Here is a 21,660-nt window from a genome sequence, read left to right as displayed (position 1 = left end):
TGCACAGCACCAAACCCGGAAGCAGCTCCCATATGTCATAAAATCTCATGAAAAGTGGCAGAGAGGGCTTCTGTGCACCCTGCCGGACATGCACAGGGGTTTGGAATGGAAAATTAGGATTGACTGTATATGCCTTTATTCTATTTTACTGGTTTTATGTTGTATTTTTATTTTAATTATATTGTTTATTGTTTTTATATTGTATGCTGCTTAGAGATTTTTTAAAACATTAGAGTTTACAAATGTTTTAAACAAACAGGCTTCAGGTTACAGACTCCGCTAACCCAGTGATTCAGGTTAAGAACTTTGCTTCAGGATGAGAACAGAAATCATGCTCTTGGGGCGGCGGCAGCAGGAGGCCCAATTAGCTAAAGTGGTGCTTCAGGTTAAGAACAGTTTCAGGTTAAGAACAGACCTCCAGAACAAATTAAGTTCTTAACCCAAGGTACCACTGTATTGTACTTTAACATGTTATATACTGTTGCAGGGGAGTACTTCTGGCTGAGAAAGGGCATAAAAACAAACTTTAATCATCTCACAAAAGTGGATCAATTAGGCAGCTGACATAAATCATGCACACTTAAAGGTTCCAATTAATATACAGCCTTTTCTATTAACAGCTGGGGTAGCCATGACTTACTTACATAAAATTTATTAAATTTGTATACTGCCCTTCATCCAAAGATCACAGGCTAGTTCACAACATAAAAAATAAGATGAGAATTAAAAATACATAATAAAACAAAAACAAACCAACACCCCCTCCCACAAACATGTTTAAAAGGACATAGGCAGTCCAAGGCTTGGGGCAGATAAAGCAAAATATCTCAACTTTCTTGAATACAAGGGACAGACTGAAATATTTTAGTACTTACGATGTAAGAAGCAATCATATTTGAAACATCGTCTACAGAAGAGAGTATGAAAGGAGTGTAGACTCTGCTCCCTCTGAACAGATTTAGCATTTGGTCCATCTATGTTTGGTGTGCACTCGGGAGGAAGAGCTCCTGGAAGCTGCTGCTCTGTAAGTTCTTTGTATCTACAGAAATAGTAAAAACGTTCCCATTTTATATGCCAAAAGCCCGGCTATATTGTCCTTGCAGGAAAAGTACAGCTTATGCAGTTAATCTAAATAATGTGCATTGACATAAATGACATTTGTCTGGCTAAAACCATTTACTTCATTCCTTATTTCATTGATCTGTGATGCTGTAAAGAAAAGGGAAGAAGTTGCCTAATCAAATAGCCAACGCTGACATTCCTTAAGTGCGATGAGGATGGCATTGCCCTAGCCAAATTCTATTTGTTTCAGGGAGAGGGAATTATAAAGGTGCTCAGCAAGCCTATCAATATCAATGGGCCTTTGAATTCCTTAACTTTGCTGGATCACGCCTGCTTGCAATAATTCATTCTGGTAATTTAATAAATCTAGAGAAATACCCTATGTGAGGTTACAGCTGCACCCATGAGATGTTTTAATTAAAAAAGAATAAAACTAAACAGTCATTAAAGTGACTCCCTGCCCAGTCATCTCAAAATTACTTAGATTCCATATCCCATACCAAAGTAAACCTTTGTACAAAACTTGGTCAACAATTCCTATTTAAACATGGGGGGGGGCAGCTGCCTCTCCCTGTCCCCCTTGGCTACGTCCATGTTCAAACGGTGTATGGATTTTATGAAATAAATAAAATACATCTTACTTTTCTTTCAGTTCCTCAGCTGTACCCTTATCTGGAAACATTGAGGAAATGGCTTCAAATATCTTGTCAGAAGGAAATTTACGAGGAGGATGACTCTCTTTATCTACATAGAAACAAAAACACAAGCAATGTTCTCTAAAGCTTAGAATCTTCCCACATTGATTCTCAAAGGGGCAGCCAAACTGAATTGCGTCAGGCGCAGAATTCCACTGACATCTTATTCACCCCAGGGCAATGAAAATGGAAGTGCTGGGGATGGAGAAGGCATTAGCTTCCCCCCTCCTTTAGAAACTGAAGGCAGGGGCGGAGAGAGTGCTTGGCTTCCTCATTCCGCTTGCCTTTCACGTGTGCCTTCCAGAACCAGGGCAAGACCAGGTACAGTGGTGCCTCGCAAGACGAAAAAAATTCGTTCCGCGAGTCTTTTCGTCTTGCGAAGCACAGTCCGTCGCAACTGCGCCTCTTCAAGCGGCTTTTTTAAAAAAGCGCAAGATGTTTTCGTCTTGCAAAGCAAGCCCATAGGGAAATTCATCTAGCGAAGCAACGCAAAACCGAAAAACCCTTTCGTCTAGCGAGTTTTTCATCTTGCAAGGCATTCGTCTTGCGGGGCACCACTGTACACGCAGCAAAGCAATCTGGTTTTTCTTATTGTCAAAGAATGCCCTACCTGTTCTTATTTCCTTGACTTATGACTGCTTTGACACAGTTGCCATGCAGTATGGGCAACTTACTCCCCTACGCCAACACTCGGGCAAAGTTCCAAGCTATTCTACTGTTTTGCCATGGCATCGATGGAGAGAGAGAAAATGAGAGTTTGAGCTATCAGAAGCAATCTGTTTTTATTCTTCTATAACAGCTGATTGCTTAATTAACTCTCATCTCATGACACAGATGAGCACACTTATTAGAATTTGTGTCCCACTCTATCCTCTGGGGTTACAGCAAGTTCTATACCTAGATCAGGTGCACTCAACCATCAGCATGAGACCAGGGCTACTGGGAGATGCCCTTGACCCAGACACGATTATTTGAATCCTACTGTGAAGGTTGATTCCTGAGAAGGGTCTTATGAGCAGCCTCAGAAAACAGGAAAGGAGGTCAGAATTGTTACTGTTGCTTGTAGCCTCTCCCTGGGCTGGACTTACAGCAATATTTTGGATGAAAGCCAAGCAGGAGGCACTGGAGCCGTGGAAAAGGAAAGGGGAAAAGAGAGAGAAAACTGAGGGCTCAAGACCCTGATCCAGAAAAGTGGTCCCTGTGATCAGCTGGAGGCAGCTACCAAGGAGGGGCTTCAACACCTCCAAGGAGCTGAAATCAGAAGCAAAATTCACAGTTATGTTCCCAATGGGATCTCCACGACTTAACTTTGGATGGACAGGTTAAGTAGTTGTGTGTAGAAGAGAAAGGACCTTCTGTGGCAAAGGCAGTTGCTGCAGAAGTCTGCGAGTCAAGTTTGCAGCCATCATGTGACTGCCTAATGAGGTAGTTGAAATGATACCAACAGAGAGGACTATGCAGCTGGATTCTATAGTAGTGTTCTATGAAAAACTCTCCAAGCTTGGAAACGTAGAGTTGGAAGGGACCCCGGTGGGCCTCTGGTCCAACCCCCTGAAATGCAGGAATCTCAACACACAGTAAATATTGAAGGTGGTCTAAACCACGGAGCCTCTTGGGCTTGCCGATCGGAAGGTCGGCAGTTCGAATCCCCGTGACGGGGTGAGCTCCCGTTGCTCGGTCCCTGCTCCTGCCAACCTAGCAGTTTGAAAGCACGTCAAAGTGCAAGTAGATAAATAGGTACTGCTCTGGAAGGTAAACGGCGTTTCCGTGAACTGCCCCGGTTTCACCAAAGCAGCTTAGTTATGCTGGCCACATGACCTGGAAAAACTGCCTGCGGACAAACGCCGGCTCCCTCAGCCAGTAAAGTGAGATGAGTGCCGCAACCCAGAGTCGTTCACGACTGGACTTAACTGTCAGGGGTCCTTTAGTCTCAGAGCCACCTTGTAAATGGGAGAGGGTGTTTTGCCCAAAGATCAAGCTGAGAAGTGTCAAAGGTCCAATACATGATTCGTTGTTTTAACTGTTTTTATTTGCCTCCCCTGTCTTACCTTTTTAATTGGGGGGGGGGGGATTTGTTGCTGTTGTTTGTTTTCTTTTTTAAAATTTTTATTTTCAAAGTTTCAAAAAACAATAATTTGTTAAACACAGACACACTTGTTTACATTAAACCAGGGGTCAGCAAACGTTTTTAGGAGGGGGCTGCTTTACCACCCCTCAGAGCTTGTGGTGGGCCAGACTGTGCACGCGCACAGCGGGGGGGGGGGCTTCTCTCTCTCCCCCAGCCCTGCCCCTCCCCCTGCTCTCCTACCTCCTCCTCTGCTCTGCCTGTGGTGGTGGCATAGCTGCCAAGTGTCACTTATTTGGAGGGACTGTCCCTTATTCCAGCGCCATGTCCCGCTGCTGTCCCTTATTGATGGATGTCCCTTAAATTTCAAAGGAAGCAGCTCCTCTCCCTCCCTCCCTGCCGGTCAGGGAGAAGGGAGGCTCCAACTGTGTTGCTTGGCTGTGTTGCTCACCCAATAAGAAGTCTCAGAACGACAGCATGCCTTGTGCTGATCAAATCGGCTTTGTTGCCTGGGGACTCGACTTTGCTCAGCGCTTCCCAGCGCAGAGGTGACGGTGGTTTTCCTTGAGGCTTCGTTTGGCTGCTGGCTGGGCTTTCTGCCTTTGACTCAGAGGGGTTCAGAAGTTGAACATACCTGTGCTGAGTGCTCAGATCAGAATCGGATGGATACGTTATCACCCTTGCCAGCGAAAAGGTATGTCTGGAGCGGGGGCACATGGTGGGGGAAAAGGAAAGGAGATCTCGTGGGGGGGGGGCTTTTGAATTTGTTCTGGAGGCTCCTTCGATTGACTTAAGAGGGAAAAGAAAGGAGCTGGTTGACTAAAATGGTGGGTGACTGGCGATCTCGTGGCGAGGGGACGAGGCTGTGTGTGTGTGGCTAGTTAATGCAAGCTGAGGGGGTTTTTGAATGCTGGACGCTATTTTGTTGCACGTGCTGCTGCAAACTTTGCAGTGCAAAGCCAGGCCGGGGAGCCATCTTAAGTTGAGGCTGCATAGGCCTTGTGGTGCATGCGATTCAGATTCTATTCAGTTGAACCTCTGGTTACAAAGTTGGTTGGACAGTGTTCTCGAAGCTACCAGCATGAGTTTGACCAGACTGCAGGAGGACAGGAAGACTGGAATGCCTGGAACAGGTGAGGCTGCAGGTCCCTTATTTTGGCTGCTGATCCCTTATTTTCAAGGCTGCTGGTCCCTTATTTTCAAATCTGTAAGTTGACAGCTATGGGTGGTGGTGGTGCCTCTCCTTTCCGGGTCAGCTTTCCTGGGCAGCAGTTGTGGGGCCAGCAGATGCGCCAAGCTCCAGCCAAAACTCCGTGATGCGCCCGTCACGATGCCCACAGCGCAGCCATGGACGGAGAGGCTGGTGGGCAGGCTTCAGATTGGCTGGCACCAAAGCCCAGCACTCTTCCTCCACAGGGCGGGGAGAAGCTAGGAGGGAGGGAGGGAGGAAGGAGGTGGCACCCCCGAGGTGTGTGTGAGGAGAGGGGGGGGGATTGCAAAAAATAAAAAAATGGCACAGCCAGAATGATCACACCGATCCAAGCGGCAATTCCAGGACTGTCTCGGGCCAGATCCAGAGGGCAAATGGGCCTAATCCGGCCCGCGGGCCTTAGTTTGCTGACCCATGCATTAAGCCATAATTCATATCAGTATCTTTATAGGGTTCCCTGAGCCCCCAGACTTCCTCCACCCCTCCCTTGGCTTTCAAAAATTACCTTCCTTTTTCAACTGTATCTAATTACATTTATCTAAATTATTACATTTCAATTTTATCCTTTGTCACTTTAAATTACAAGTGCTATGTCAATCCTGCTAACGTTTTTAAATGTTTACAGTGTTCTTTAATATATTCTATAAAGTTATGCCATTCAAATCAAATCAAATACTTTTACTGGCATTAAAGTATAAAACATTTCAAGTCACTGGGATAATTAAAAGTTGTCAAGGGTCATAAGGTCACAATGTGATCGTGTGCACTTAAGATATTCTGCTTCACCCTGTCTGTTCCCCAAAAGGATGGATCACTAGGAAACCTTTTGGTTAAGATTGTGGCTGTTAATGGAAAAATCCGAGAGCTCCCTTGGACAAAAACAAAGACTTTTGAAATTCCCCTCCTGTAGATCAAGACCACCCCCAGAAACATCATGCATACATCACAGAAAGGAGGTGATGAGGGAGGAGTTGTGGTGGTAACCTGAGTGTCCTGTCACCTGGCTGGTTCCCCCTTTCCCCCTCCCCATGAGTACTTTCCAGGTGACAGAGGGGTTTGAGGTTTCCTGCCCCCAGAGGGAAGAGCTGATTATTGTCCTTTGTTCCAGTCCGTGCTGAATCCACTCCCATATGCAAGTTATTTGTGATCTTGATGGTCTTCTGTCTAGGACCATCAGGGTTGGCATAGCAACTGGGCAGGGCTCCTGTGGATGTGCTGGTATGCTGAAGGGATTATGGCTGCCCTGTATCAAACCTTCCCCATTTTGTAGTCCTTCCTTCATGGAGTCAAATAAAAGTGGAACGGTGCAAATCCGATGTATGGTTGATTTTCTATGAATTTATAACAGAAGCGTATGTAGTGTGTGAGTGTGAGTGAAGTTTGTACAAACTGAATGATGTTTAGTTTAGTTCCTGCTACATGGCTAAAAAGGAGGCTACTAAAGCAGTGATATCTTTGTCCCGATCTGCCGGGAGAAACCTCATTTTTTAAAAAATGATATTTATTGAAGCAAAAACAAATTTTAAAATTACACAGAAAAAAGACAAAAATACAAAAAAGAAAAAAAAAACAGAAGCATAAGAAGAAAAATAAAAAAGAAAACCATCACTTTCAAATTCTCCAATTTCCGTTACCTTCTTTCCATGACCTCCTCCTCCTCCCATCTCTTGTATCTTGATTAATAATTGTCACAGCAAATCCTTTCCATAATTCATAATATTTTATCATTATGTTACCTTACTCTATTATCATCTTGTCTTATAAAAACGACGTTAGAGCTTAAAACTTAAATCTTTTTTACCAACTTCTCATAACCATTACCTTTTTGCCAAATTCTTTAAACATTTTTACAAGAGCCAAGTAATTTCATTTCAACATTTTCCCAACAATCATAAAACATTTCTAGTAATAATAATATAAAAAATACAATAAAATAAAAGCAATCCAATCTTCTTCCAGCGTCTTCTCCCCCCGGTCCCAGGATTGTCAGTCTTTTTTTTTTTTTGTCCCATTAGTCTGGCACATTAACCTGGTGCTCTTATATCCGAGGTCTTCAAATCTCTTCCATGTCCCTTTCGTAGCTCTTCATATTTTCCTTTCACTCGCGGGAACTCCAGCTTAATACTGTGTTTTTGACCCTTTTCAGCAAATCAGCCCTTTTCTCACAGTCCAGACTAAGCTCCATGTGATGTTTAAAAACATATTTCAAATTCCCTCCAAAATTGAAAGTCCCAACAGCTCCAAACCTCTGATGGCCCATTACCAGACTCGGAAAATCCAACCATCCCTGCAAAGGGGGGGTCAGTCCAACCCCCCATTTCCAGTTCAATCCAAACTTTATCTTTCCAAATCTGTTTTTTTCCAAGTTCATTTATCAGATCCAAAGGCTCATTTTCCTGCTGGGCCAAAAGTCCCTCCATCCCTGGCATCCCAGATTCAGCAAAATCCTCTTCTTTCTGTTGTTCTGTCATGGCACGCTCCTGTTTTGGTTCCTGAATGGGCTCCATATACTTTTCCACTACCTGATCAAAGGTTCTGGCAACATTAGTCATAAAAACCATCTTCTGACTTAACTGATACAATAGGGCGTTTATTTTACAGAAAGCACCCAACAGTGCTTCTGAAGGCATTGTCCTGCAAGGTCACAAAATTCTTTCCTACAGTTGTAATCAGTAACAGCTGCAAGTTCCCAGGATTTAGTTACAATTTCACAGTTCCCCTCTAGGGGGAAAAACTTCTGGTTGTTCTTTATCTTGAAAACAATAGCAACAAAGATTCCTTTTAAAGATATTTTGTCCATATTTGTTCTTTTAAAATACGAAAGGAAACAATGGAGTCACAATGTTTCTCTTCTTTTAACTATCTGTCAAAGCATTTATTTCCGGTCAATGAGCTTCAAACATCAATTCTGACACCCTGCTCCAGGGTCAGGATGGTGGAAAATTACTTTGCTTTAGCTTCACTCTGCAGGTTTAAACAGCTCAGGAAAAAGTCCCCCTTCTCCTGCTACCGAAGGGGGGTTCCGCAATTTTGAATGATGAAAGACAATCCTTTAAAAGTGATTTTTAAGGCTCTAGTTTACGTTGTCTTTGCTTTGTTATAACTACAACAGAAGGGTGACTTCCTGTTTAGCCCTTTCCGTTTCAGTACCAAATTAGGGTAAATTTTAGAGTCCAAGTTCCTTTTATTTCGCCAATTCTTGTTTAAAATCCAGGTATTTAGCGTTCCTGTACTCACGGTTAGTTATTTTCGATGCCAAATTGTCCCAGGAAAAAGGCAGCGCCAGGAGAAACCTCATTTGACTTCTTCTCGGAGTTATAGGCTGGAAGTCCAACATTTTCCCCAGCATCAGTTGGCGAGGTCTGCTGTGTAGAGAGCAAACTAAGAGAATGTGGTCCATTGAATCAGGTACTCCTTGGTTGCAGGCACACAAACGGGCTTGATATGGAGTATGTGAGAATCTGCCTTTGGTCACTGCAGAAGGGAAAGCATTTAATCTCGTGAACATAAAGGCTCTTCAATGGGAGGGGAGTAATAGATATTTGGCACAGGTTCCATAGGATGTTGTAATACCTAAGGCCTCCGGAGAACAGGATCTCGGAGTATGAAGTAACAAGCGCTGTCTTTGGTAGTTGTAGAGTCGCTGCTCGATTATTTGGAATATGTAACTTGCGTCACATGCTTCAAGGCTCTCGAGAGCAATGCCCAAACTACGAATTTTATCTTGAATTGCTCTATACCATCTAGATGAAATGCGGTCTTCAAGCACAGAGGTTAAGAAGGAGTTAGATGTTGTTCTAAAGTGGACTTTCAGCCAGGCCTTGGTTGTAGTCAGTCATGCTTTGGTTTCCATCAGATGTTGACCGGTTTCAACACATAAGGCTAAGTAACTTATATATTTAGGAGCACCAAGGATCTTACAAAGAAAAGTTGATTGAATTTGTTCCACTTCTCTATTAAATGCTTGTATCCAAATTGGAATGCTGTATAATAACTGAGAAAGGACCTTGGCATTAAAAATATTTATTGTAGTGGGACCATCTGGTTGCATCTGAGGAAGAAAAAATGAAGAATCGCAGATGTGGTGCATTTTGCTTGGATGATCATTCGGCGTCTGTGTGTTGTTCAGTTTAAATTTGACTGGTAGGTATCCCTAGGTATTTGAAAGATTTTACCTGGTCAATGGGGTGATTATCTAGTCTCCATTTGACAACTTGAGGACTTTGAGGGAAAAATCATACTTTTTGCCAAGGATTTATTGGACGGTAATTCTTAGGCTGCTTCGGGTCATTTTTTTAAAATATAGGAGTGATGATGTTTAGCCAAACATTTGGTAATATCCTGAATATGTCAATTAAAGTAAATTAGTTGACTAATAGAGGGGCCAACTTATGCCATTCTTTGTTGAATTTGCTGTCCTATTGGTGCCTGATCTTCCCGGTCAGCCTTACCATTTCCACATAGTCCATCAACTTCATTATCCATTCTTCTTTCGATGGCGCTCTTTCTTCCTTCCATCCCTTGGCAAATAACATTCTTACCACTGTTGTCGCATATATACAGTACTTCCTTATCCTTCGGTAATTCTTCTCCTATTATACCTAATAAAAAGGCCTCTGGTTTTTGAACAAAAAATATTTTAAACATTTTTTTCAGTTCATTATAAATCATTTCCCAGAAGGCCTTTGCTATTTTCCAAGTCCACCACATATGATGGAATGTATCTTTAGCTTTACACTTCCAATATTTGTTGGTCAAATTCTTATACATTTTCGATAATCTTGTAGGAGTCAAATTACAAAGTACGGTACATCATTTTCATATAATTCTCTTTTAAAGTACAGCAGGCTGTAAATTTTAAATCCTCATTCCATAACTTCTCCCATGAAGCAAGTTGTGTATTATATCCCACATCTTTTGCCCAGTGTATTACAGATTTTAATTCCTCATCTTTTCTTTTCTATTCCAGCAACAATTTAAACATTTTCGACAGAACTTTTTCATTATTTCCCAACAGTTATTTCTGTAATCTCAAAATTCTTTACCAAAACCAACCCCTTTATCCAACCTAAAGATGTCATTTAATTGGTGATAATGGAGCCAATCAGTTAACAGATGTCTTATGTCTTCAAACTTTTTTACTTTCAATTGATTTCCTTCCATGGTCAACTCATTATACATTGCCCATTCTTTTCCCATTTTTTTTAAACTGACGCTTCCAATGGTGATATCTATCATGGGGTTTTATTCTCTACTAAGTTCTTATATTTTCCCCAAACAGCATAAATTGATTTTCTAACAATATGGTTTAGAAATCCCCTATGAACTTTGGATTTTCCATACTACATACTGTCTTTTGCATCAAATGAAGTCTTATTTCCAATTCAAATCTTAACGACCTTGTAGCTGTTTCAATTTGGCAGTTTGTGATCTTATCCCATCTCCTCCAGCGTACGTCTGTACATTAGTCTCAAATAATCTCTAATGAACAGAACCTTCTTAGTGGTGGCGCAGGTGGGTTACCAACAGGCCAAGGGCTTTTGCCCTCAGTGCCTGCCTGCCTCCTGCATTCCAGGCCAGAGCAAAAGCCAGGTACCGAGACGATATGCAGGTGCAGCCTGTTGTCCCCATCCCTGTGGGGGGGGGGGAGTTTGCAAGGATAATTATCCTCAATCATCCTTGATTCATCTATGCCAATGATCTCCCGTTGTCGTGGGACCTGGCTCCATTAAGGAAGCCAGAACCGGAAGCCCCAGACAGCGACTGGCTCTGGGGTGGCTCAGGACTTCATGACTTCCATGATGACCATGGAGCTGTCCCAGCATGTCATTGGCCCAATATGGCCGGCCTAGTGATGTGAGGTGAGAATATTCTCGAGAATGAGAATATTCTCTGCTAGAAAATTATCCAGAGAATATTCTCCACAAACTGTAAATTCTAATGTAAGAACCATTTTTACAACCCACATTTTAAAAATCTAGTAAATAATAAGTCAAGCTGTGCTATTGCCAGTGTAAGTAATTAATAATTTATATTTTATCCAGTTACATAACTAGGAATTGTGTCATTCACCATAGGCAGTTCTGAAATGTGAGCTACAGAAAACATTTTTTAAAAAGTTTAAAAAATGTTATACATTTAATTTGATGAACATTTGAATTTGTATGTATTTCAACCATATGTAATAGCCTCCCCGCCCCCGCCCCCCATTTTGATATGACCTTATTCTTAGCAATGGCCATACGGTGTGATTTTTTTAAACAGAAATAGCTTTAATGCTTTATACACTTAAAAGTAACTAGGCCTATACAATTATGTGTAACAGCATGTGAGGTGGCCTTGATTTAAACAGTTGAGGTTTCTATATATTTAGTGCCAGTAACTGGTTTTTGCAGCGCCATTCAATGGTACAAGGTGCTATTTACCAGAGACTGACATACTAAAATATATTATCATATATTTTATGATAATAAAATGTGGCACTTCACACTGAAAGCAACATCCTCCCAAGCACCATCCCTGGAGACAGTCATCCAAGTAGGATTGGAACCTCTGGAACCATTGCAAAAAAGTACAGCCCATTCCAGAATACAATGAATATCATTGCAGAAGAATACAAGGGTTGATGGTGTTGAAAACCACTGAGAGATAAAGGAGAATTAACAGGGATACACTCCCATTGTCTTTCTCCCAACAAAAATAATAATACAGGGTGACCAAGGCAGTTTTCTGTGCCAAAACGGGGTCGAAACTCCAATTGAAATTGATCTAGAACATCAAGTCTCATCTAAGAGAGCCTGGATGTGACCTATGACCACACACTGAAGAACCTTGTCCAAGAAGGGGACACTAGCAACTGATGGCTTAGATTTTCTGGTCCATAGAAGTTTTCTTGGGCAAAAAAAATGAGAGGCACAAATACAAGATGGGTGACACCTGGCTTGAGAGCAGTACATGTGAAAAGGATCTAGGAGTCTTGGTTGACCACAAACTTGACATGAGCCAACAGTGTGACGCGGCAGCTAAAAAAGCCAATGCAATTCTGGGCTGCATCAATAGGAGTATAGCATCTAGATCAAGGGAAGTAATAGTGCCACTGTATTCTGCTCTGGTCAGACCACACCTGGAGTACTGTGTCCAGTTCTGGGCACCACAATTCAAGAAGGACACTGACAAACTGGAACGTGTCCAGAGGAGGGCAACCAAAATGGTCAAAGGCCTGGAAACGATGCCTTATGAGGAACGGCTAAGGGAGCTGGGCATGTTTAGCCTGGAGAAGAGGAGGTTAAGGGGTGATATGATAGCCATGTTCAAATATATAAAAGGATGTCACATAGAGGAGGGAGAAAGGTTGTTTTCTGCTGCTCCAGAGAAGCGGACACGGAGCAATGGATCCAAACTACAAGAAAGAAGATTCCACCTAAACATTAGGAAGAACTTCCTGCCAGTAAGAGCTGTTCGACAGTGGAATTTGCTGCCAAGGAGTGTGGTGGAGTCTCCTACTTTGGAGGTCTTTAAGCAGAGGCTTGACAACCATATGTCAGGAGTGCTCTGATGGTGTTTCCTGCTTGGCAGGGGGTTGGACTCGATGGCCCTTGTGGTCTCTTCCAACTCTATGATTCTATGATTCTTAAAGTTTCTTAAAGTTAAAGGGGCCCCTGACCATTAGGTCCAGTCGTGGCCGACTCTGGAGTCGTGGCGCTCATCTTGCTTTATTGGCCGAGGGAGCCGGCGTACAGCTTCCGGGTCATGTGGCCAGCATGACTAAGCCACTTCTGGCGAACCAGAGCAGTGCACGGAAACGCCGTTTACCTTCCCGCCGGAGCGCTACCTATTTATCTACTTGCACTTTGACGTGCTTTGGAACTGCTAGGTTGGCAGGAGCTGGGACCGAGCAACGGGAGCTCACCCCATCGCGGGGATTCGAACCGCCAACCTTCTGATCAGCAAGTCCTAGGCTCTGTGGTTTAAAGTTTCTTACCACTGCTTTATATAGGCAGGCAGGGACAACCCACTCCCCCATGGAGGCTTTGATTGTAACAAGCTGTCCCCTCCTTGCTAGATTTAATCAGCCATGAGGGGCAAGATCAGAAGCAGTCAACCGAACCTTGTCTGTGTCTTCAAGCCATACTAACTGAAACTTATCCAACACAAGAAGCCTAGAAAGTGTTCCAGATGCCTCTGGAAATTCATCTGATGGAACAGTGGAGTCAAGATGCCAGCAGATGTGGCTTCTGTCCTCCAAATGCTTCACAAAGAAGTCACAGCAGGCCACCGTCGATTCCTTTCCCCTTCAGGTGAGACTGTAAGAGGCCCTGTACTACCAAGAAAAGCCGCTCTAGGCATCATATGAACAAAGCAATAAAAACAACTAAGTGGTTCTTCTTCATTGCCTTCACTGCCACCAAGTAGGCTCAATAATTAGCCGTCACTAGTGTGTGGTTGCACTCACCTGGTGTTTTCCTCCACCCGCATTCAACCCTTCTCACGGCTTGCTTTGTTGCCCTCAGCTCAGGCCCCCCCTCAGGCTCTAGCCTGAGGGGGAGCCCAACAGAAGGAAGGCCTTCAGAAGCAATTATGTCCATGGTCTAGGTCCTCTGTATTCCACAAATTAGCCAGGGGTTCAATAGGAGAGCCAGTCATATATATCAGCTGGAAAATCCCCCAGAGCCATCTGAAAACCATTTGGAGCCATCACCACCTGAGAGCGGACCATTCTAATACATTCCCACCTCTGCAGAAGGGGAAAGGCATTTAAATAAATGTCTTTGCACCATATTAACCTACCTATTCTGCTGGCCTCTCGGTTCTTTTGCTTTTCATTTCTCCCATCAAGATTGTCGTCTTCGCCACCATCGTCGTCGTCATCTTCATCGTCTTCGTCATCACTATACTGCCCAAGAGCATTGACCAGCTCCACAAATATCTCGTCATTGATAAACCCACATTCTGAAATCAGGTATAGACATAAATGGAAGAGATATGCATTTGTAAACAGGCTGTGCATATCCTCAGGTAGCATAGCTCACTACGCAGAAAAACATTAAAAGTAAATTAACTTTGGAAACACAGGAAAATGGACATGAATAAGATCTTGTAGCTATTTCTCTTCAACTATACTTTTTTAGTCTTCCAGGACACAACACAGAACTTTATTTACGCTGAATCTAGACATATATAAAAAACACTGTGAACATGCCTTTTAAAAAAAAATTGTAATATATATATTGAATTTCCCATTAGCTCACCATCGCCATCTAGTGTCACATTTTTTTCATGCACTTAAAACGTTATATTTGCAACTTTATAGCTGAGTCCTGGGATAATTCTCTTGCAGAAAATGAGAAAGTAGCCAAGCCAAAGACAGAAAGATATTTAATATTTCATTATCATTCCTATCCCTAATCACAGATAATTCAGAGCAGCATTATTTTTGCAATCCTAGTCCATTTACCTGGGAATAAGTCCAGTCGAACTCAATGGGACTTACTTTTGAGCAGACACGAATACGATTGTGCTATAAAGAACAGGTTGCACATCTAACGCTAGATATTAAAGCAGTCATCTATTTAGCCATGTATATGTGCAGAACTCAAACAGGAAGCTTCCAAAACTGGGCTAGAGTTTTCACAGGAACTCCACCTGACTCTTTCATGTGCATGCATTAAGAAGTATTTTTCCCAATTTCCCACTCAGCTCCATTTTTGGACTGACATAGCAGCCCTGCAAGAGAGGGAGAGAAGGGCAACAGGCGCAGCAGCATATGCAGCGGGAGAGGCAGGTGGGTTGTGCAACTATATAGACACGGGAGCAATGTATTCCTTCTTGTGGTCTTTGTCTATCCCCATATACAGGTGCAGTAGTAAGCTCACTTACCAGATGCAAGGCACGTGTTATGAAATGAAAGAGATGAGCATGGTCCTTTCAGAGAAGTCATCTGCCCAGGTTTTCAGATAAAGTGAGAAATGGCAGATGAATAAAGGTTGAAACCTAGAGTTAGCACAGCAAAAGTCCATCAGCAGGACTCTTGGGGAAAACACCCTAGTGGAGTAAGATTGAACAGAAAACTTTGCCAAGCTCATTGTGGAGGTGAACCTTCAATTAAATCCAGAAGCAAAATGTTGGGTGGAGGTAGTTTCATTCTTCTTGCCATCTTATAGCAGATGAACTGCCACCAACTCCCCCTAACACATCAAGTAAGAAGAGGGCTCAGATCCAAGGTATCTAAAGCCCTCTTTATGCCCAATGCCAGGCTTGGAAGAAATACGGGTAGGACAAGGGAGGAGGAACAATGACAAGTTTTAGAAGGAGGAAAGCATCAGGTCTCAACAAGCGCTCCACCCCAATACAGAGCCAAGTTACAGCGGTCAGACCTCACTTGCTCTCAGAGCACATGCTATTACAACTAAAATGTTGCTTGTGAACAGAAACAGCTGCAAAACTCACACCAAGAAAGTTGCTCATTGTCCCTGCAAATGGACAAATGACAAGGTTGGACAAAGACATTTTGCTTCCTGAGGCAAAGGGTAAGATGCTGCAGAAGCTGACTGGGCCGGCTGTGGACTCTGTGACATTACCAGCTCTGGCCATGGGAAAGCACTCTCGGCCGACTGGGTGCAGAACAGCCCAGGTGGTCGTCCACACAGGTCTCTTCTCAGAACGTTCCAGGCCCAAAGGGCTTTCTGAACAAGCGACTGCTGTGGTAAAAAGTGAGAAGGACCCACATACTTAGAAGGGATAAAAAGGTAGGACACATGTCAAAACTCTAGCCTGGTTTTACAAGCTCCTTGAATGAGCTCTGCAGAGGCACAAAACCCTTATGTGAGAAGTAAAAAAGGGTATATTCCTGTATTCTGCAGGTGAAGCCAACTATCTGGAAAGCCAGCGAGTACAATTATTTTGCTTCATGGAAAACATGTGATTTAGAATAATAATTACATTTTTGGAAATACGTACTACTTCTTGTTTTTAAATATGAGAATTGATGTTTATTTCCAAAGGCATAATTATTGTACTAAATCATGCGTTTTTCATTCAGTCGGAAGCAAAATAATTGTGCTTTTTATATTGTGGTTGGCTTTTTAGGTAGTTAAGCTCAGAACAGCACAGGCAACCCAGACTGGCGATCAGTAGCAGTCCACTTACAAACATACACATCCGAACTCACCTCTGTCTCCGTGCACCTTTCCGTCATAGTTTTTGATTAATTCTTCAATAAAAGTTCCATCCTGGTCAAGCACTTCATCTCCCATATAAGGAATGTTATGTAAAACTGTCTCATCCTCTACCTAGACATAAGGTAAAAAATATAACAAGGGGGGGGGGGGAGAAGTCTCTCACCACAAGCACAAATTTTGATCACTCATCAATCCCTGGCACGGCAAAGCCAAAAAGCAAAGCAACCAACAACTCGCATCAAAAGCAACAATTCCATGGATACTTAATCAAAATTCCATAGCCGTCCACTAATATATGGTACCTCTATATAGCAAGGTCTCCTACGAATGGTACCTCATCTCTACTTCCTCCTCTCATCTGAAAGCGATGTCCCTTTCATTAAGAACAGAATCAGCAAAGCCAACTGCACATTCCTTTGTAGACATGCATGTGACTTTTCCATTGAAACGAAGAGGCCAGCACACATGCTAGATTCTGGATTGGGCAATGGTCTAAATGGTCTTTACTCGTTTTCCTTTAGGCTTGTGGTAGAAATTGCTGTGCAATGAGCATTCACTGTAATGAACTGTTTGATAAGCTAAACTATTGCACAGTTCATACTTTGTGACCCTACAAAAGTGCAGGAGGGACATCCAGATCATTGCAAGGGGTGTAGTCAGGAGTGATCTTGTAGAATATACACAAAAGGCCACAGCAATTTCTTTAGCAGACATTTCAGTGGAAATTTTTTCCAAATGCCATAGTTATGCGCATTACAGTAGTCATATGCAGTATACAGTCACCATGTGAGGCAGAAGCTCAAGTAACAGCATTTCTGTGTATGTTCCTGTGCATTTATGAGGGAAGAGTGACCTTCTGTAGTTAATCATTTGCATAGATTAAACAGCTCTGTACTCATATTAAGACATAAAAGGCATATTGTATTTTATAATCAAATGTGTGTGTGCGCGCACGCATGTATGAATACATAAAATCATAGTTAAACAATACTTTTTAAAACCTATTTATTTAGGGAGGGGTGGGCAGAAGGTAGATTGGAATTTATTGATAGATCTGTAGGTAATCTGCAAAGATTAGCAAGGACTCCCAACTGAAGTCTCCCTGCTCTAAATTATACTGCTAGCTAGGGGTAACCAGAAGTGAATTTTTGCTTGGGATGACGGAGCTCAGCTTAGTTCCTGCACACAAAACAAATACCTGGACACAGAAATATTTAATTCTAAATGTATTTCTTTTTTTCTCTATATAGGTTCTGGCAAAAAGAAATAAAGTAGATTCCACAAGGCGGAAGTCTATTAAGGAATGCCCTTGCTGAAAATGTTGCATAAAATATTTATTTTGTGACTATACTATTTTTTGTGCTACTACCTTTTTTCAAATAAATTTTCTCTATACAGTGGTACCTCGGTTTACAAACTTAATTCGTTCCAGAAGTCCATTCTTAAACTGAAACCGTTCTTAAACCGAGGAACACTTTCCCTGATGAGGCCTCCTGCCACCGCTGCCCTTCCACTATTCGGATTCTGTCCTTAGACCGAGGTAAAGTTCGCAAACTGGAACACTACTTCCGGTTTTGCGAAGTTTGTAAACCGAATCGTTCGTAAACAGGCCTGTTCTTAAACCGAGGTACCAATGTATATGTAGAGAAAAGGGTGCATTTGGCCTACCTATTTCTTCTAAACAAAAAAATATATACCTGCTACAGTCAATGCAATTCTATAAATCAGTTTTATCTATTGCAAGCTGCTCAACTGACATGGTAACGTCAGCAATTTATTTACACATTTCATACTGCCCTTCAATTTTTCTGTTTAGTTTAATACTGGTTTTAATGGATGATTTATTTATTTATTGTTGGAGGTGTTATTTTTTGAACAGAAAATAAAAGCAAATAAAAAAAGGCTTAATAATTCTTTTTAAATGCCTCTTAAGGTGTGGGGAAAGGGAATTGGATCAGGCTGGTGGGCCTGATCCTTACCTCTCTCACCCTCTGCAGGCTAATTTTAACTGGTGGGAAGAGTCATCTGCCAATCCCCTGACATCACAATGACTTCAGGTGACCTGCTATTATAGAGCTGGAAGGGACCCTGGGGGTCTTCTAGTTCAACCCCCTGCAATGGAGGAATCTCAACTAAAGTATCCATGACAGATCGCCATCCAACCTTTGCTTTAAAACCTCTAATGAAGGAGAGTCCGCGAGAAAGACACTGAAAATTGCTTCCCTTCCCGCCTACCTTACGAACCATACCATCAGCCGAGAAATACAGTTCAGTGCAACTCTTCTATTTTAATTCTTTATTCTGGCTACTCTGACTTGTCTATTGGATGCCAAAATTGAGTCCTTTTGTGAATCAGCTTCTGAAGACCATAAAGCATCAGTGAGTAGCTAACACTTCCTACATTTCTTAAATGTTTGGTGCAAGTTCTGTACAAATTTCCTCAAACAGAAATGCCCAGATTTATTCATCCATGAAGAAGAATTCTGACACTGTGACTTTATTCAGATGCTTTCTGCAAAATCCAGCGTTTGCAAATAATAAAATTAATTTTGTCAGGAATCAATTTGACACACAATGAGGTTTGCTGAACCATTAAAACTATTATTGGGCATAGTAGCACTGCAGAGTCACACTATACTAGAAAGACGGCATCAACTATTATTCAGCAGACTCTTTTGCTGGTTTCCATTTCAGTTGGTTTAGTCCCGTATTTCACTTACCATAAAGTTTTGCTGAAGGGGAGACCAAGAGTACATTATGGGTACTGAAGCAACAGCATTCAGAGTCTTGAGGGGAATTACTTGCTTTGGAAAATCTAAGTCACTGGTGACTGAACACTGGAAGAAGAGATACAATTACACTACTAGTAGTACATTGTTTTTAAACAGCAGCAAAAACCTGACTTGACAAACAAAGGTGTGCATTTCGAAGGGATAAAGTGAACAGTTTTAATTCAAAAAGAAATGCTAACATTGAAAAGTGCTTATAAATGTTTGCTTTTACTCAGATAGAGTTGTTCCTTAGGTATGGTGCACACCATACATAGTAAAGGTAATGTGTACTTTCTAACAACATTTCAAGCAAACACATCATGTTAACCAACCTCCCTGGTCCCACGCAATGAGCTCACAGAAGTCATGATGTGCACAGGTTGTATCCGGCGTTGTTTCCATTCTTGGTTTAATATTTCTGTTCTTTCCTGGATCTTCTGACGATTAGAATTAAACATGCTCTGGAAATAAAATAATGTTTTAAGAACTGAGAACCCACAAGCATTTGTAAAGTTATTTGGGTATCTAAAAACAATGCTCATCTGACTGTGAAAGACAGGGAAGGGATATCGCTCCATAGCAGAACATCTGCTTTGCGTGCAGAAGGTCTCAGATCCAAGCCCCAGCATTGTCAAGCAGGACTGGGAAAGTCTCCCATCTGAAACACTGCAGTTCAGTGGCAGAGCACATGCTTTGCACACAGAAGACCCCCGGTTCAGCCCTGACACCCACGGCCAATGATCAGACTCAGAATAAAGCAGCTTCTGATGACTGTGCCATATGCAGCTGACCAAAACTGCTAGAGGTTTCATTATTGTCCAGATATTTCAGGAGGCAAGGGTATTTTATCATCTACCTTAAGAGTGCTTAAACTGTGGTCCACAGTATATTTTCAAATGGTCTCTGACAATATAAAAAATGAAAGAAAACAACTAATATATTCTTCAAAAGCAAATAATGGCAAAATGCTGGACTCCAGGAGCTTAAAACAAGATGCGCAGAACCGTGCGGTTTGCACTATTTGCACTGGGCTCTTATCCTTCACCCTGCAAGTTCCCAAGGTCCTCAAAACAATGATGCTTAAGAACTCTTGACCCGTACTGATTTTCAGACACACCTTTTCTCAAAAATAGTCCACTAGAATATTTTCATTGCATCTGACAAAATAAGAGGTAAACTAATTGAGGCATTCTACTATGGACAATCACAAGACTTGCTAAGCAGCATATAGAGATGGACCAAGAGCTATGCACATACCATACCATACTTCATTATGTCAGTGCTATAGACAGCAAAACCAGGTGTGAACTAGTGTAATGTAGAGCTTAAGAACATGACTTATGAACTAGGAATCTCTCCAGACAGCTTTGGGCAACCATCTCTCGCAGCCCACACCCCTTGCAATATATGGGTAATTGTTTTAAGATATTGATTAAAGAACCACATGTTCGCACCTAGAGCATTGGACTGTCTACAACTTTGATTTCTGACCGCAGGCCCTCACACTGTGCCAGATGCCACTCCATGTTCCCAGACTTCTAGGAGCAACTGGCAACAGGAGGGCTGACTGATGCTATGGGAAAGAGGTCCTGAAAAGTTACAGAGTACAGTTCTTTCCAAACAATATTAAAGTGAATAAACAGTTCAAAAAGATGAAAGCTGTTTTAATGAAGGATCACCTTTAGAAGCTACTTAAATTTGTGTTCAACAAATATAATATTTTAAATTAAATTTTGCAGGACACCATTCATTCTGCTTATTCCACTTGCATTATATGGCAATTATAATTCGGGGCTGGCCAATGAGCCCAAGATTTCCTTGGGGGTTGTGTTTTTCAAACAGCAGCCCTGTGTGTCACTAAGCAGATCCCTTCAGAAATTGACAACACTTTCAAAAGTAGTTTGCAATATGACATGGGTGTCCACTGTTCAAAGTCAGAAATCCCATTGGGCTCTTTAGAGTATAGTTGCTCTGTTGCAAAAATCCAATTTCTATACTGAGGGTGGTAAGATATTATGCACTTTGCATATATAAGCATAACTTTTTCTAATGCCAATGCATTATATGAATCTTTCTAAAAGGGACAACAATACTGAATGGAAAACAGCTATTTATTTACTTATTTTTAAAATATCTAGACTGCCCTTTGCTCAAATGGATTCCAGGCAGTGCTGGATTTAGGGCTGTGCAGGCAGCTCCCCTGCACAGGGCACAGAGCCAAGGGGATGCAATAATAATAATAATAATAATAATAATAATAATAATAATAATAATAATAAAATTGTCAATGTTATCAATGTTTGAGGGATATTCGGTTGCATTAGAATTATAATGTATTTTTATTGTTGTACATTGTTGGTAATATTGTGCCCTGAGCAAGAATAACATTTGGTGTGTGCCCCCCCTTTCTTATTTTCACAGTAATTCCTGACTGAGACAATAAAAATACAAAACAAAAACAGAGATACAAAGGCAGAACAGAGGCCATAACAACAATTTAAAATGCCCAAGGGAATAACTTTTTAAACCTGGTGTTCTAAAAAAATTGTAATGTCATCACTGGTTAAGGCTCCCTAGAAGGGTATTCCAGAGTCAGGGTATCATCAGAACTAAATAGATCACAACATGAGCAATTGTTACAACTCAACGAGGGACAGCCTCATTTGAATGCTGCATGCTC

At 41.9% G+C, this 21,660-nt stretch overlaps 1 protein-coding gene across 6 annotated transcripts in view; it reads right to left on the bottom strand.

Moving 5' to 3' along the window:
* The window catches only part of EZH2 (enhancer of zeste 2 polycomb repressive complex 2 subunit), a 64,208-nt gene that overhangs the window by 24,624 nt on the left and 17,924 nt on the right, over positions 1-21,660 (bottom strand). For 4 of the 6 annotated variants that reach the window (XM_082192804.1, XM_082192807.1, XM_082192805.1 and 1 more), the window contains 6 exons: positions 19,313-19,441; positions 18,930-19,046; positions 16,200-16,320; positions 13,820-13,981; positions 1,704-1,806; positions 876-1,039 (listed from right to left, as the gene is read on the bottom strand). In XM_082192804.1, coding sequence (XP_082048930.1) covers positions 876-1,039; positions 1,704-1,806; positions 13,820-13,981; positions 16,200-16,320; positions 18,930-19,046; positions 19,313-19,441 — 796 coding nt within the window. The remainder of the gene's footprint in view (positions 1-875; positions 1,040-1,703; positions 1,807-13,819; positions 13,982-16,199; positions 16,321-18,929; positions 19,047-19,312; positions 19,442-21,660) is intronic. The other 2 variants (XM_082192803.1, XM_082192806.1) reach the window with 1 other exon arrangement.

The sequence above is a fragment of the Podarcis vaucheri genome, assembly GCF_965113315.1.
Source record: "Podarcis vaucheri genome assembly, chromosome: 12".
Lineage (NCBI taxonomy): Eukaryota > Metazoa > Chordata > Lepidosauria > Squamata > Lacertidae > Podarcis > Podarcis vaucheri.
This window is presented reverse-complemented; position numbering and strand designations above follow the sequence as displayed.